The sequence below is a fragment of the Centrocercus urophasianus genome, unplaced genomic scaffold, assembly GCF_019232065.1.
Source record: "Centrocercus urophasianus isolate 14NV4802_14NV808 unplaced genomic scaffold, USGS_Curo_1.0 seq_30, whole genome shotgun sequence".
Taxonomy (NCBI): Eukaryota; Metazoa; Chordata; class Aves; order Galliformes; family Phasianidae; genus Centrocercus; species Centrocercus urophasianus.
The window spans coordinates 6,471,333-6,486,652 of NW_024884867.1; the positions used below are offsets into that span (position 1 = coordinate 6,471,333).

The window sequence follows — 15,320 nt, forward strand, 5'->3', positions numbered from 1 at the left end:
GGAAAAGTTATTCTGCATTATTTATAGCCCTTACTTGCCAGGAACTTACTTGGAGAGCTCTGCAATTTAGGGTTTAAAGATTCCTCGTTTGTTACGGGTGCGGTGCGTTAAGGAATAGCAATGAAGCGCTGCTAAGCGCGCCGCTGGGAAAGCCGGGAGCCTCACAATTAAAAGGCCGCTTAATGAGCTTCGTCCGCCAGCCTCGGTTTAAGCGATTTGCTCAAGCAACACCACGTGGCACACCCAGAAACTGCTGGGAGAGGGACAGACAGACGGACAGCACCAGGCAGGAGGTGCCATGGGGGTCCTTTCTTATATTCACGTACTTCTGCTTCTCTGCCTCATTTTTCTGCAGCAAGGTTTCAGCCAAAAGTGCTTTGCTGTCGATGTCAGGGAGCGTGGTCTCAGCCGCCGTGAGTCCTGCTGCTGGCAACAATCCTTCTCTCTGCTCTGCGGGAGGGACATGTGTCACACGGTTGTCTGCTTGGAAGCACACGAGGACGTGGATGGGGAGCACTGATGTCACCCATGCACCATCAGCACTTTGGGTACCTTTGGTACCGAGGAGCTCTGGGTACTTCTTCCAGGGGCAGCTGAGATCCTTCAGGGGTGGATTTTCGGGCTCAAGGCGCTGGAGCAGCACTGGAGCAGGGTCTGCAGGCAACAGCACTTTGTATGTCAGGGGCAGGGGAAAATGACCAACAGTCCCATCCCACCTTCCCAAGCATGAGTGCCACAATCCTCATTCCTGCACCCTCCATGCCAAGGGCAGCAGCCAACTGCAACCTGCTTAAAACCAGGGATGGAACTCTTGATGCTACCCCATGTTTCACCACCATGTGCCACCATAGCCATCCCAATGGATGGAACCCTTAATGCCATCCCATGTGTCACCATCGTGTGCCACCATTGCTATCCCAATGGATGGAACAGAACCCTCGATGTCATCCCATGTGCTATTCCATGTGCCACCACCATGTGCCACCATCACCCTTCCAAAGCCCCCAGGAACTGAGCACTGCTAGGGCTGCATGCAGGATCTCATCCCCAAACGTGGTGGCACCACTGGCCCTGGTCTCCCCAGTCTGGGTGCAGACAATGGCAGTTTGTGCAGAGGTAAGCAGGTGCTTTCAGAGCCGTATGTCTTCCCTCTGTCAGCATTACACCATCATTAGCTAGTGTCTGCTCAGCAGGGTGTGCCATTATGTCTCCCAGGGCTGATGTAATTATACATTGACATAATTAACCCAGCAAGCCCATTAAGCAGGCCAGCTAAAAATTCATCTATAATTATTTGTTGTGTGCATGCTAATGAGTCCATCTGCACTGCCATTGTACAACATGAACAAATTAATTTACAAGTCTGGATTTTTTAATAAGTTCAAGAAAATGCCTCCTATTGAGCCAGGTTAATATAGGTTTGGGGTGCTTTATTTTTTTTTTTTCCTTCGTGGAAAAGAGAGGAAATAGAATGGAATTCTCCAGGGTCAAAAAGTTAGATAAACAGGGAAGTGGGACGGAGCTGCGCAGTGGCAGGTATCCAAGGGGAAAGCAGCATAATGGAGATGGAAAAACCCCAATGTGCGACTGCCTCTGTGGGGAGTGTGGGTGTTTTTGTGTTATCTGCCCCAAATGCAGAGGGTTTGGCCTGCGGTCCTTCCTTCTAGCACCCAGCATGGATGTGAGCAGCAAAATGGGTCTGGGGTCCCCCAGGACACCACTGGACACTATAGTGCAAATGCCATCGGTGCCACCCCTCCTGGAATGCTTTATGGGAGCTGCCATCAGAGCTCAGTGTCCATCCAGCTGTGAGCATGCTGCGGAAACCCGCCCCAGGAATTTTGGGAATTGGCCCCTCCACCATACTGAGCCGAAGGGGATGGAGAGTGAAAATGCTCAGCATAGCCCCAGCGAGCGCTGGATGCTCTCCTGGCCATTAATAACACCTATAAGCAGGCGAGCTAACGATGCGGGTAATTACACCCATGGCAGAGGGGCTGGGGACCCCCCTTGTGCTCCCCCCGGAGCCAGGGCACTGTCGATAAATGCTGGGGCAGTGCCGATGCGATGTGTGCTGGCAGCTCCTCTCATCCCCATAACAAGAAATCACCCCAGAGCTGCTGTCCTATAGTCTCTCTCTATATATATTTCAATATTTCAGTCTATATAATAAGTCCCACCACTAGCTGGCGTTATTGGATGTCATTTAGCAGCAGCAGTGCTGCAGCAGGAACTCCAATCTCTGCTGTGTCCCCAACCCTGGCACCATGGGGCCCTTTCTCACATCCCTCCAGCACCCCACAGCTGCCAGCAGCACCAAATGTCCTCAGGGAGCTGCAGCCAATCCCTGTACCTTCTGTGCTGAGGACAAAGAAGAGCAGAGGGGATCCATAGAGCATCCGTGGTGCATCCGGGTGAATTCATGTGCATCCAGAGTGCATTTGTGGTGCATCTGTGGTGTATCCACACGAATCCACGGTGCATCCACAGTGCACCCACACTAATCCATAGTGCATCCATGGTGCATCCACATGAATGCACGGTGCATCCACACTAATTCACAGTGCACCCACAGTGTATCTACATTAATCTACAGTGCATCTGCAGTGCATCTATGCATCATCCATGTGCATCCATGGTGCACCCACACAAACCCATCCACAGTGAATCCACCTGAATCCACCCAGTGCATCCACACTAATTCACAGTGCATCCATGGTGCATTTGCATGCACCCATTGTGCACCCACATGAATCCATCACACATCCAAGCTGTACCCACTTGTGCCCATGCTACATCCTGGCACCAGCAGCCCTTACACCGTGCTGACAACCCCTCATGCTGCCTCATCCCAACCTGCACCACCCCATCCACCAGAGCCCTACGATACCCTCTGCACATCAAAGCTGGGCTTAAATCAAATCATCCCCAACAACAATGACATTAATTATGCTTTTAACACATTTTACTGCTTCTCCCCCTTCCCTTCACGCCACATCTGTGTGAACAATATCCCAAAGATTTACGGTTTTCTCCCGTAATTACAGACACACAGCAGCTCACTTATCACAATTCTTGCTGAGCAATCAGGCTCCGTTACAGTCGCTGCCAGAGATTTGTGTTGACAGCAGCCATTCAGAGCAAAAACTGTCGAATCAGGACTTATAGTGTGCTTGGGAAGTGTTCGGCTGCAGAGAGACACACATGGGGACAGACAGGGACAGACACACGGGTGTGCACATGTGAGCGCATGCAATTGCATGTGATTGCACAGGTGTGTATGCGATTGCACAAGCACAGGGAGAAGTGTTGGAATATGCAAATGCGTGCACGTGTTTGCATGGGTGTGCGTGTGATTGCCTGTGTTTGCAGTGGTGTGCATGTGACTGCGTGTGCGCTCTCTGTGCAGGTGACAGGGTGTGCAGGGAGGGTGCTGAGGAGGAGGGCAGGCCAGAAAGATAACTGGATTCTGCAAAGCGAGCTGACATTTGGTTCTTGTAGCACAGGATAAAATTTAATGAGGACAAAAATATGTCTCCCTAATTCCCCTAAGAAATCATTAAAACATTTTGTTATTCTTAAATGTCTGGAAAATGAATTAGCGGCCCTGCAGGAGCCCTTCCATGCATCCTCAGCCCCTTGGAGCTCTCTGTCCTCAGGGATAGGCAATAGCCCCAGGGCTGCTGCACAGCACTGTGCCTCAGTTTCCCCCCAGAGCTGCGTGAGGAGCCCCTGGAGGGGTCCCAGCCCCCACAGTCTGCTGCCAGGAGCTGGGGCTCTGTCATTTCACCCAACTTACCGTCAAAAAGACAACTGGGGATAGCCGCAGTGTTATTACAAGGGCTGAGCAAATGTATTCCTTTTCTAATGTCAAGATGCATTTGGCTCAGGGGCTGAAACACAGCGATGGCAAAAGCTGTTTCCACTTGTCTCTTCGGTTGGGATTTTCAAAGCAACATGCAAAGAGCGGACGTCTGCAGGGCCAGGGCCGGGCGCTGTGCCCCCGCTGCTCGCTGCTGCCTCCTCGCTATGCAGCCAGGTCACCGCCGCGGTCCTTACCTGGAGCCTCGATCAATTGCTTGCAAACGCTCAGGAAAGCCGTCTCAGCCTCCTTGCTCCTCTTACTAAGTGCAATCACCTGCAGGGAGATGGGAAAAGGGCGGTGAGGGTTGGGGCTGGAGGAGGGAAGGGCTCACGGGGATGGATGGGGGCACGGGATGGTGTCCCCGCTCGCATCCTGTGCACTGCCTTGGGCAGAACTCTTCGCGCTGCTGTAATGTCACGCCACTCTGAATCATTGATGCACTCTGAGTAAATGAAAATTATAATTTAATGCCGTGGCTTAAATAAGAAATAAGATTTCTGCCTGGTATTGTGCTGGTGTGACAATGCTCACCCTAAGGGAGGATGCTCACGGGGTCCCATACAATAGGACCAGAACTCAGTTCTCAGCTCAGTCCCCTTGTCCCCTCTGCCACTACAGCCATGCTGTGTCTGCTGTTGGTGGGGAGGTGGCACACTGCCATGCTGCCAGACCAGTGGTGCCTTCTTCTGCCCCATCCAACATTCATAGGTGAGAACCATTTTCTCCTGTTCCATTTCTCCATGTGCCACTGCCTGTTGGATAAGTTTCTCCAGCCCTACTCCATGCATGTCCAGGACAGGACTCCAATGGAGCAAGGAGACCTCCATGAATGTCCCACTGCCCCCAAGAGCCAGGTCTTGGGGTGACCCCGTAGGAATGCTCCCATTTCAAAAAGCCACCAAGCCCAAAACTCAATCCCAATGCAGCCAAGGGATGCAGCCAAGCCCAAGCAAGCCACATCACTTTTTCCACTCTTCCCCTCTCTCATGGAGCTTGCAGCATGCTGCACCAGCCTGGATGCAAATTGCTTGTCATTCAAAATAAAAGCAAACTGCTCATTTGTAATTCAGCAACCACCTGAGCAAAGCTGCCTTCTCCTTCCCAGCTCATGGGCACTGGAGCACAAAGATCATTTTTCTGCTGTTAAAATTGTATAAGTTGTGCTTTTTTTAGCATCTAATATACAAACAGACTTTCCTCTTTGCAGCTGAAGAGGAATTTCCTGTTTGCAGTTTCAGCATTGGCTTTGGGGCACATTGAAATTCTAATAATAAAGTTTAGAGTGGGAGGCATTGAATGGAAGGTGATGGGAGAACATCGTGTCAGGCACACTGTGCCCCATTGATCCAGCACTGAGATGGGCCCACTCAGATGGGCCAGGGCCCCAAATAGGCTGTTCCCATGGGTTTTATTCCTGATGTCACCTTACAGACACAATCATAGAATCATTAAGGTTGGAAAAGACCACTGAGATCATCCTGTCTAACCATCAACCCACCACCTCTGTGCCCACTAACCATGACCCTCAGTTCAGCTTTGGAGAAGGGGAAGATACAGGACCTCGCCACTTCCCTGGCATCCACACAGAGGGCCAAGCACCTCAGTGGGAACTGCAGGAATAAGGAGCTCGGAACAGCTCTCAAGGATTTTGCTCATCTTGAGTCATAGCGTTTTGTTTCATTTCAGGTTTGGTTTTCCCCCGAAAACTTCTACTGTGCGGAGGCAAATGGCCAAGCAAAACATCATTTTGGGACTTCAGAGCTGCCGAAAACGTTGGAAAACACTTTCATCAAAGTGAAACATACGGACATTTTCCAGGGATATCCCCTACTTGGGCTGCAGCCTCTCATTAACCTCAGCAGACGCTGAGGATTCCACCTCATCAGCCCCAAAATTACACTTTTTGCCCTCAAACCCAACCCATCCCATGGGTGTGATGGCTCCCAGTGTCCATCCCCTGGCTTTGGGTTGCCGATGGCATCTCTCAGCCTCAGCTTTATTTGTTAACAGTGAACCAACCACAGCAGATGGATTTTGAGCCAGCTCTGCTCTTTCAGCATCCCACTAAACTTCAGGAAATGTCAGCGACAACGATCAGTAAAACTTCCCATGGCCTCTGGGATAATTAGGGACAATTCCCAAAACAGGCAGTAGGTGGGGTTTTTAGCAGCATGCCTAAAGCCCTCCAAGCTGAATAAATCCCCGTCAAAAGCAGCCCTAGGGGCAGCAGCCCCAAACCAAGCTTCTAGGAAGCATGTTTGGCAGGAAAGCCAAATTCTCATTAATTTCACTCTCCCCCCCACTGTCTCTCCTGCGGCACGGGCTCAAGGTGAGCGCGGCGCGGGAGCGGGGCGTGTGATGGATGACATTCCCGCGCCGGCTCTTTTTCATGGCTGGTGACTTTCCAGCAAAGCAATTATCACTGTAGAATGCGTAATAGCCTAATTAATTACTATTGTCAGGCTGGCCTCTGTGCCATGATTATACCTTACGAAGCCAACTTTTTAAACATTTGGAAGCAGAAATATTATTATAATTGACTGACAAAGCAGTGAAACTCCCCAGCCCGGCCGCGTGCCCGCATCCATACCGCGTGGGATCCAGCACACGCTCCTCCCCGAATCCTCGTATCAAGTGCGGGATAAGTATCAGTTATTTCCATCTAAATACTTGTGGCAGTGAAACACAAATGAGCTCTTTCTACGCAAGGAGGAACAGCTGTCGGGGGAGAAAGCAGCAGCAGAGACCCCGAATGTTGAAGAAAACTGATGAAAAAATACATTCAAGCTATTTTCTTTTTTTTTTTCTTTTTTTCTTCTTTTTTTGCTGATGGATAAAGAAGTCAGGGAGAAAAGTGGGAGGGAAGAGAACAGTCCCACTGCACGCACACCCAACCCTTCGTTCCGCTCCAACTCATTCTTCCGAAGGCAGAAAGCTTACATCGCTTTCACAAGGCCAAAAAGCAATTCGCGTCAAAAAGATCAATAATATAAAAATAAAGCCTGAGAATTCTAGTTAAAGGGAACGCCATATAAATATGTTGTTCACGTTCATGATTCGCAGATTAAAAAAAAAAATAAAATGAATCAATATAAGTTCTTCAGATGATGTTATTTCTAATGAGAAATATACCGACACTGCTGCAAATAACTACTTAACCGAGAAAAAAAAAAGCATTAATAATTTACTTTATAATGCGCAGGCTATGAAATGAAAGAAAATTGCTGCTGGTTCTTAATTTTGTTGTAATACTTCCTGACAAGTTCAGTGACACTTTGGCAAAGTTCCTGAGAGCAGAGGACACCAATCTCAATGGGATTGGTTTTGCCCCTTGTCCTGTGCTGGCAGCAGTGGCATCACCCATTGGTGCTGTTTGGAGGTGCCAGTTGGCACCACTGGGAGAAGCTTCCCTTGGCCTTCATTTCCTGCATTTCCATCACCATCTCCATGGCTCCAAATATGCTACGTGGAGCGCCCAAGCCATCCCCAGTTGAGGCCCAACCTCAATTCCCAGCGCAGCAAAACCATCTCAAGAACGCTCTGCGTTTTCACCAACACAATTCTCTCTACGTATCTTTTTTTTTTTTTTTTTACACTGCCAAGTTTAGACTTTTTCCCCAAATATATTTTTTCAGTGCGTTTGCTGACAGTTGGCGACTGTCAACCATCTGCTACCCGTGCGCGCGTCGGAGCGCGAGGCTGCAGCGCGAAGCGAAGGATGCCAGGCAGTGGGGACCAGAAACACCCCGCCGGGTGGGTTTATTCCCACATTTACAAGAAATATTTTCTTGCAAAAATATGCAAAACTTGCAAGTTGGGGATGAGGAGCTGCCTCTGCCAAAACTAAAAATCGCTGCAAGGCCCACATCAGTGGAAGAGGTGGTCTGAAGAGGGACTTAAGATCACAGCACGATGCATTATTAGGTTTAATGCAGCACAGTGGGGATGGAAATGCAGAGATATGAGATCCCTGCTCGCAGCTGGGTGGATTTTTGCCAGCCTCGTACTGCCTGGGCTGAGGATGCAGCGTCCATCCCGCGGGACAGCAGCACGGGTGCATAAAGTTTCACCTCCAATTTAGCAGAACAAAACTTTTAATTTAGATGTTTTCATCCATCTATCAGAATTTAAAAAAAAAAAAAAAAAAAGTAAGTTTAAAATAATGACTGTAATAAATGAAGGTAATTAATTGTAGTTTGTTCCTTTACTGTCTAGTCAGCTTAATTTTACCTTTTCATCTAATAATGAGAAAATAATTTTTGTGCTCTGAGGGTTAATGATATGTAACTGCAAGAGCTGCTAATTGCATGTTGCAAACTATTCATCAAAATCCCCATCTGCGCTACTTGATTATGTTTGCTAAATTATTGCTTTGAATTATCTTTCATAAAGCAACTTTTGTAATTAGCAGGGCTTTCGCTTTGCTCTTTTCTCCATTGCAAGGATATTCAAACTTGGTCCGTTTCAAGCTGTTGCCATTAAGCTGCCATCATGGGCAGCTTTTTGTGATTCTCCAACAGAGAAATAAACTGGCCTTTATCTAATCACGACGAAAAACAAAAGTCAGGTTTTCTCTTGGCAAGGACGATTTATTCCTTCCTTCAATCTCTCTCCTGGCCCCCATTTCTCCTTCCTTGAGAAAGAAATTACATAGGAAGGATGCAGGAGCCTAAATGTGTATGAGCTGCATTCCGAAATGGCAGAGAAATGGCAAAGGAACCCATCTACCACAGCACAGGTTAATATTTTAGAATTATTTTTTTATGCCCATTTACAAGAAGGACTAGAGAGGGAACTCGTGCCATTCATCACTGCATTTTTATGGGCTCCTTCCCATGACGCAGATGATGTAGCGTCCTGCTCTCCCTGTAAATATTCATGGGGAGCACAAAGAGAAGTGCAGTTTGCAGGGAAAAAAAAGAAAAACCAAAAATTTAAGAGGGAGAAAAGGGAGGAAAAAAAGCTCCCCTAGAGAAAAAAAGGGGAAAGAAAAGTCCTCTAGGTGGGCTAATGCCTCCATGTGCAATCTTAGAGAGGCCAGCATGAGGACTATGTGCATTGAGCAAGCATCACCCTTTGGCCCCATCCAGGGTTATCTGCTCCGATCCAGCAGGTGATAGAGGGGCAACATCCACCCCATGGGTACGAGATGAAATGACCCCTCCTGCCTCCAGCAAGGACAGGTGAGACTCAGGTGGTGAATGGGGAGATGAAGCAGCACTTCATAGAGTCATGGAATCGTGTCTGGAAAAGATCGTCAGGTCCAGCCATCAACCCATTACCTCTCACCATGTTCCTCAGTGACACATCACACATTTCTCAAGACTTTGATGTCCTTCCTGTCCTACATGGAAAAGAAAAACAAACTCAAGGAAGTTGTGTTTATCTCAATCCGCCCTTTGGGATACCAGATCTGCTCTGAAGCACACCTGGTGAGGAGGGCAGCCACACAGGTAAAGAAGCTGCCACCAAGCCAGGGATTGCATCCCAGTGTCACCTCTGCCACCATAAATCCAGGGGCACTTGGTAGAGGGACAGGTTGGGCCCCGCAGGACGGAGCTCATCCGTGCACTGCGCATCTAATGAAGGCTATTGGAAAAAATGCAGTATTTAAAAGACTGGAAATGTATTCCTATTGTTATCACTCTCTTTTATGTGTTTATGCATAGTGCATTGGAATGAATCAATACTGGATTGCCCTATAAATAAATGAGCATATCAGTAAACTGAGTAATAAAATGAAGTGATGAAAAATATGGAAATCAGACGCATTTGTGTAAATCCAGTTATTGTTTACTTTAATATTTTCTTATGCAGTTACGTAGCTCCAAAGAGACAGATTTAAAATAAGGTAATGCTCAGCAGATGACAGATCCTAATGTGTCGCTGCCGGCAAGCGCGGCGTGCCGACATCTCCCCAGGGGGTTTCCATCTGAGCACAGCAGAGGAGTGCAGTGAGCAGCCCCTGGTGAGGAGCATCACAGACCCAGGGAGACAGCCACAGATCCACAGGGATGCATCACCTTGGCCCGTCCAACGCAGGACCAGAACCCATGCACATGAGTACTGAATGCCTTTTGAGACCCCAAGGACCACATGGATCATAGAATCATAGGATGGCTTGGGTAGGAGGGACCTCAAAGATCACCCAGTTCCAATCACTTCCCATTGTGCAGGTTGGTTGCCAACTGCTAGATCAATCCCAGAGCATCCCAGCATAGGGATCGTATGTCTGGAGAAGCTGTGGTTGGGATGATGCATCCTCACTGAGCATCCCCTGCAATGCTCTTGGCTTTCCATTTTTTCATCCCATCCGCCTCCAGTCCAGCAAACAGCCTCCGCTAACATTTATTTTGGAGTTGCTCTTTTTTTTTTTAAAACATTTTTTAGGAAAAAAAAAAAAAAAAAAAAAAAAACCACTCTGTATCTCCCCCATCTGGGCTGTGATCTCGGCACCAAACACCCAGCGCTTGCTTATTGGGAGCACCATGAGATGCAAAGCCCAAGCCCTGGCACCCCAGCACCCGTGCGAGACACAGCCACAGTTTAGGGGCTGCCATCCATCCCCATGGCTAATCAGCTCCCTTCCTTGTTAGCCACTTACATCTCCAGTTTTCAAACTCTGGCTGCAACAGAGGGAAATGTGCCGTCCTGCCGAGTTAATTCTATGACAGCAAATGTACTGTACTTCAGGTACATTTTTCTTAAATTCCCGGCTGAGTTCAATTAAATGTTTATGAGGCTGTTCGCGTTCCCCCCGTCGTGCCGCCAACTCAGGAGCAGCAGAATTCAGCTCCTTCTGGAACAAAACGAAAACAAAAGGGGGGGGGGGTTTGAAAAAAAGAAGGAAGGGAGGGAAAAAAAGGAAGAAGAAAAAAAAAAAAGTGTTGTAGGAGCACTTTTTTTTACGACTGTAATTCCCCTGGAATGATTCCAACGCGTGTTGGCAATATTGACGGGGGGGTTGTACGAATAATTGAAGAAAACGGGTATGAAACACAACAGCAAAGCAAAGGCAAGCGGGTGGCTGCGATAATCAGAAGCTGATCAATATGCTCCGCTCCCCAGCCCACCCTCCTCCTTTCTTTTCCAAAAGGAGCAGTGACATAAGCTCATCAGTAACTGTAAAAAAACATCGCACTCCGAGTGTCAAAATAGTCAAGTACAGCATATTGTATTGCCAGATTTGATTCGGAGTCCACTCTGCTGCCAGCTTACATACATCAGCGGGGAGGGAAGCAGTCCAACTGTGACTTACTTACACTTAAGTGTTCATAAATAAGAATTTCAGGATATGTATGGCTTTTTAATTTCGGCAGAATTTGAAACAAAATGGTGGGGCTGATAGGAAGTAAACTGACCCTCAGTGCCATCACTGTAAATCACAGCCCTGGCTCTGGCCAGAGGTGCCATCACCGAGGCTGACATGGGACAGCCACCACCAGGCCACCGAGATTCCCAGCTCATCCCCACCATCCCCTGCTCACATCAGGATCACATAGAGCATTAAGGCTGTGAGCCATGGTGAAGCAGAGGGGCCTTTGTCTGATGGGAAGATCCGTCGGGAGCTCGCAGCCCCGCCACGAGAAGCTCATTAGCCAGACTCTAATTACTGCCCTGCAGTCTGCGGGAAAAGACGGAAACCATAAAATGCAAAGAGGGGGACACTATTAATTGCTTTTTGATGAATTAGGTGGCAGGGGGTCAGGAGGTGCTGGTGTGGGCAGCGTTTGGGGAGCGTTTGGGGCAAAGTGGGTTTGCAGCAGGGCTAAGGTGGAATGCAGAAGGCAGGGGTGCTTGGGCGGGGGAATGAGGATGCTGGTTTTGGCTGAGCTAACAGCTGACAGTGTTGGGTACAGGGATCAACATTTGGAACCCTCTGGATAAGGAGCTACGAGGAGAGGAGGGATGTTACTGGAGAAACCCTCTGTCTCAGCCCTTTTCCATGGGGCCAGAGCATCCCTCTTGCTATTCTTCAAACCCCATTGCTCCCACGTGCCCATCCAGCATGGAGGACATGGGACCGTGCTGGCAGGCAGGGGTACCCAAGACATCCATCATTCCCTACGTATTATGTAAATCTGCAATGCTAAAGATGTATGGAGTCAATTATCAGGGGTCACTGCTGGGTGTAAAATTCATACAATGAAGCTCTTGGTCTCAAATGAATTTGTGAGAGATTGCAAGCTTACTGCCTTTTATTGGACAATATAAATATTTCACTGTTATATAAAAAAATATTGGAGAGAAAGCAGATAAAACCAGGTCCTGTGTGTATACAGAGAAGCAGGGAGTGAAAAACGGCCGTCAGCATCTTTCTAATGGCCTCGCAGTGCGGTACGGGAACACGGAGTTTATGAGCAGGTTGGGGATAGGGGGAGCAGAGTGAGCAGAAAAGCCCACCCCAGTGCATTCCTGCAGCAGGGGAGGGCAATTGGTGCACTGTGGATGGACTGCTGGTCACAGTGCAATTATCAGCATCAAGACCATCACAATGGGGCCACTGGGCTTGACTGTGGCACTGGTGGGGACGGTGCCTCCAGCCAACACAGCTCCGTGCCCACATCTTCCTTCCCCAGTATCCAGTAGGTCAACCCAACCCTGCGACCATAAAGTGGGAGAAAATAAAAAATAGAATTAAATTTAAAAACTTACAGGAATCGATCCCTCTTTCTCCATCTACCTATATTTTATTAAAAACTTTCACATCAATATTAATGGTTAAATCCTTGCTGAGCTGAGTTTAATCACCTGTAAACTGCATCCCCAGCCACAGCGCTTTGCTGCAGGGTATGACCCAAGGAGGAGCGGAGCCCACAGCCCCCTGTGTCCCCAAGTCCCCTGCTGTCACCTACAGCCATATGGGGAGGGTACACGTGCTGAGCCAGAGTCACCTCCCAATGACATGGATAGGGATGGACCCTACAGAAGAAATAAGGAGGGCATGCAGGAGAGAGGAAAGAATGGAAAATCAGGATCCTGGATAGAAACTGGTTCACAAGTATAAAATATCTGGGGCTCTGGCTGCCAAAAGATACCTGCTGTCAGATGCTATGTGAATCACAATGCTTGCATAGGAAGGATTTGAATGGAGTCCATTAGTGCCTGGGATGATGAGTCAGGATCAGGGGCAGGAGCTGCGAATTCACGCCTGGCTGGAGCCAAGAGAGAGCATTGGTTGGGTTCAGACAGACTCCTCTCAAGCCCCCCAAAAGGGAAATATGTATCAATAGTGCTGGCTATAGGCTTTCCCATATGGCCAGGAACTCCAGCGTGGTGCCATGAAGTGTGCAGGCGTGCAGCCAAATCCTGAACTCTGCAACCCAGGCACAAAGCAAGCGGCTGCGCCGCCGGCTCCAGCCATCTGAAATGGAATCGGGCTCTACAGCACTTTATCAAAGCGCTGTAATGGGATCTCGGAAAGGGCAGAGATTGGAGACACGCGGTAGATTTCCATTCCCAAGGAGATATGAAAAAGCTGTGTTAAAAAAAGAAAGAAAAAGAAAGAAAACATATATCAAGGGCTGCTATCTCATGGGGTATAACTGGGGGCTGCTGGCGGATATTCTGCTGCCTGCTCTCCACCTTGCTGCTGATGCATGGCAATGGGGCTGCAGGAGCCTGGTTGCCATCCCCACCTCACGACCCCATCCCCAGCCAGGGGCAGCCCCGCTGGCAGCACTGGAGGGCCCCGTTTCCAGCAGAACATTCATTCATTACCATATTCATTCAGTGTTTATCTCGCAGATGTACAGATCTGTTACAATGGAGAAAAAAGAGAACTCAGAATTTATTCTCAAAAGATATTCAAATTAGTTAATCAAGAGTCCTTTTATTACGTGTCTCGTGTACCAGCAGCAACTATCCATCGAGATAAATGATCAGCTGCTAATAACTGATTACATTGCAGCAAGTGTTTTCTTATCCCTATTACCACCATGTTTAAAGACATTTTATAAATTTCTAATTATTGCAAATTGTTTCTCCTTTTGAAAACATCTTCCCATACTCATCAGCTGTCAATTTCTCCCCAAATCTCTCTCACTGAAGGGCGTTAATAGGGAGGAAAGCACAGAAACAGGCATCCCCATCACCTTGTCCCCATTGCCCCTGCTCGCACGACCCCAAAAACTCCCCACTGTCTGGAAAAGAGCCAGGAAAAGAAAACTAAGGGAGACGGAAGGCAAACTGAAAGCAGCCGTGAGATTGATCAGACTGGGACTGTGCTGTCTTAAAGCATGATCCATCTTGACAAGCACGGCGTGGTGGCTGGGGCCGTTTTCCTGGGAAGGATTCAGTGTCCAGTGAACCACGGAGAAATAAATAAACCAGCAGTATATAATGTGGCTCTTGACAAGTGCAAGACATCCGTTCCTAAAGACACTGGCATCCGAGGTCAGCGCGGTGCTTAGGAGGGTGCTAAATAAGATCCTGCTTTCCTCCTGCATATTTTACAGATGAAAGCTGTTCCATCCTGACAGAAATAGTTAAGAGGGTTCAAAGCCAACGAGGACTTTAAATCCAGCCACCGGCCCCATGCCGCCACTCCAGCCTATTTCTGGGATCCATTCATTACGGCAATCAATCAGCATACCAAAAAAAAAAAGAAAAAAAAAAAGAAAAAACAATGATAAAAAACCCTCTAAGCACTCTTAGACGCTGTACTGGAAAATAGATCTCCTTCCATTGCTTCAGAGCAGTGATCTCCAGGACATGGGACAAGCTGAGACCACAGGAGAGGAGGAGGAAGAGGAGAAAGGCTCCAAGAGAGCAGGGCACACAACACGACGTGTTTGTGGGGCAGAGTACGGCTGCATGGCTGCCGGGAAGGGAAGGGGCCATGGGCAGAGGACCAGTCCCGCCGGCGGAGGCCTCTTGGCTCCGTGGGGGCCCAGAGCAGGGGAGGAGACGCCGCAGGCACCAGCCAGGCCATTATACGCTTTATTGATGCTGTTCTGAAGAAAGCTAATCAATATATTAGATTTCCCAAAGAAAGAAAACACCAGCTGCCAGCAGTGCACGGCTCCTCGGCCGCGCCGCGGCTCTCCATCAAGGCCAGGGCCGCGAGGGTCGGGGTCAGGTTCAAGAGGAGGCCTGGCGCTCACGGGGTCAGGCCAGGGCCACGGCTGGGCTCTGCGGTGGGGTGCCCTGAGCTCTGGTGGGCTGAGATAAAGCCAGGAAACCCGCAGGTATCCTGCACATCCTCCCTGTAGGGAAATGCCAGGGAACAGCCCTGTGCCCTACAGGGCAGAGCCAGGGGATAGATCTGTGCTCTGCAAGGCAATGCCTGGGGATAGACCTGTGCCCTGCAGGACAAGTCCAAGGGATAGACCTGTGCCCTACAGTGTAGAGCCAGGGGACAGATCTGTGCCTTGCAGTGTAGAGCCAGGGGATAGACCTGTGCCCTGCAGTGTAGAGCCAGGGGATAGACCTGTGCCCTGCAGTGTAGAGCCAG

At 48.9% G+C, this 15,320-nt stretch overlaps 1 protein-coding gene across 9 annotated transcripts in view; it reads right to left on the minus strand.

Annotated features, from left to right (window-relative positions):
* The window catches only part of CUX2 (cut like homeobox 2), a 53,680-nt gene that overhangs the window by 12,373 nt on the left and 25,987 nt on the right, over nucleotides 1-15,320 (minus strand). For 5 of the 9 annotated variants that reach the window (XM_042829109.1, XM_042829108.1, XM_042829105.1 and 2 more), the window contains exons 2-4: nucleotides 4,060-4,138; nucleotides 553-654; nucleotides 327-450 (exon numbers count right to left, since the gene is read on the minus strand). In XM_042829109.1, the coding sequence (XP_042685043.1) occupies nucleotides 327-450; nucleotides 553-654; nucleotides 4,060-4,138 (305 nt within the window). The other 4 variants (XM_042829110.1, XM_042829111.1, XM_042829112.1 and 1 more) reach the window with 2 other exon arrangements.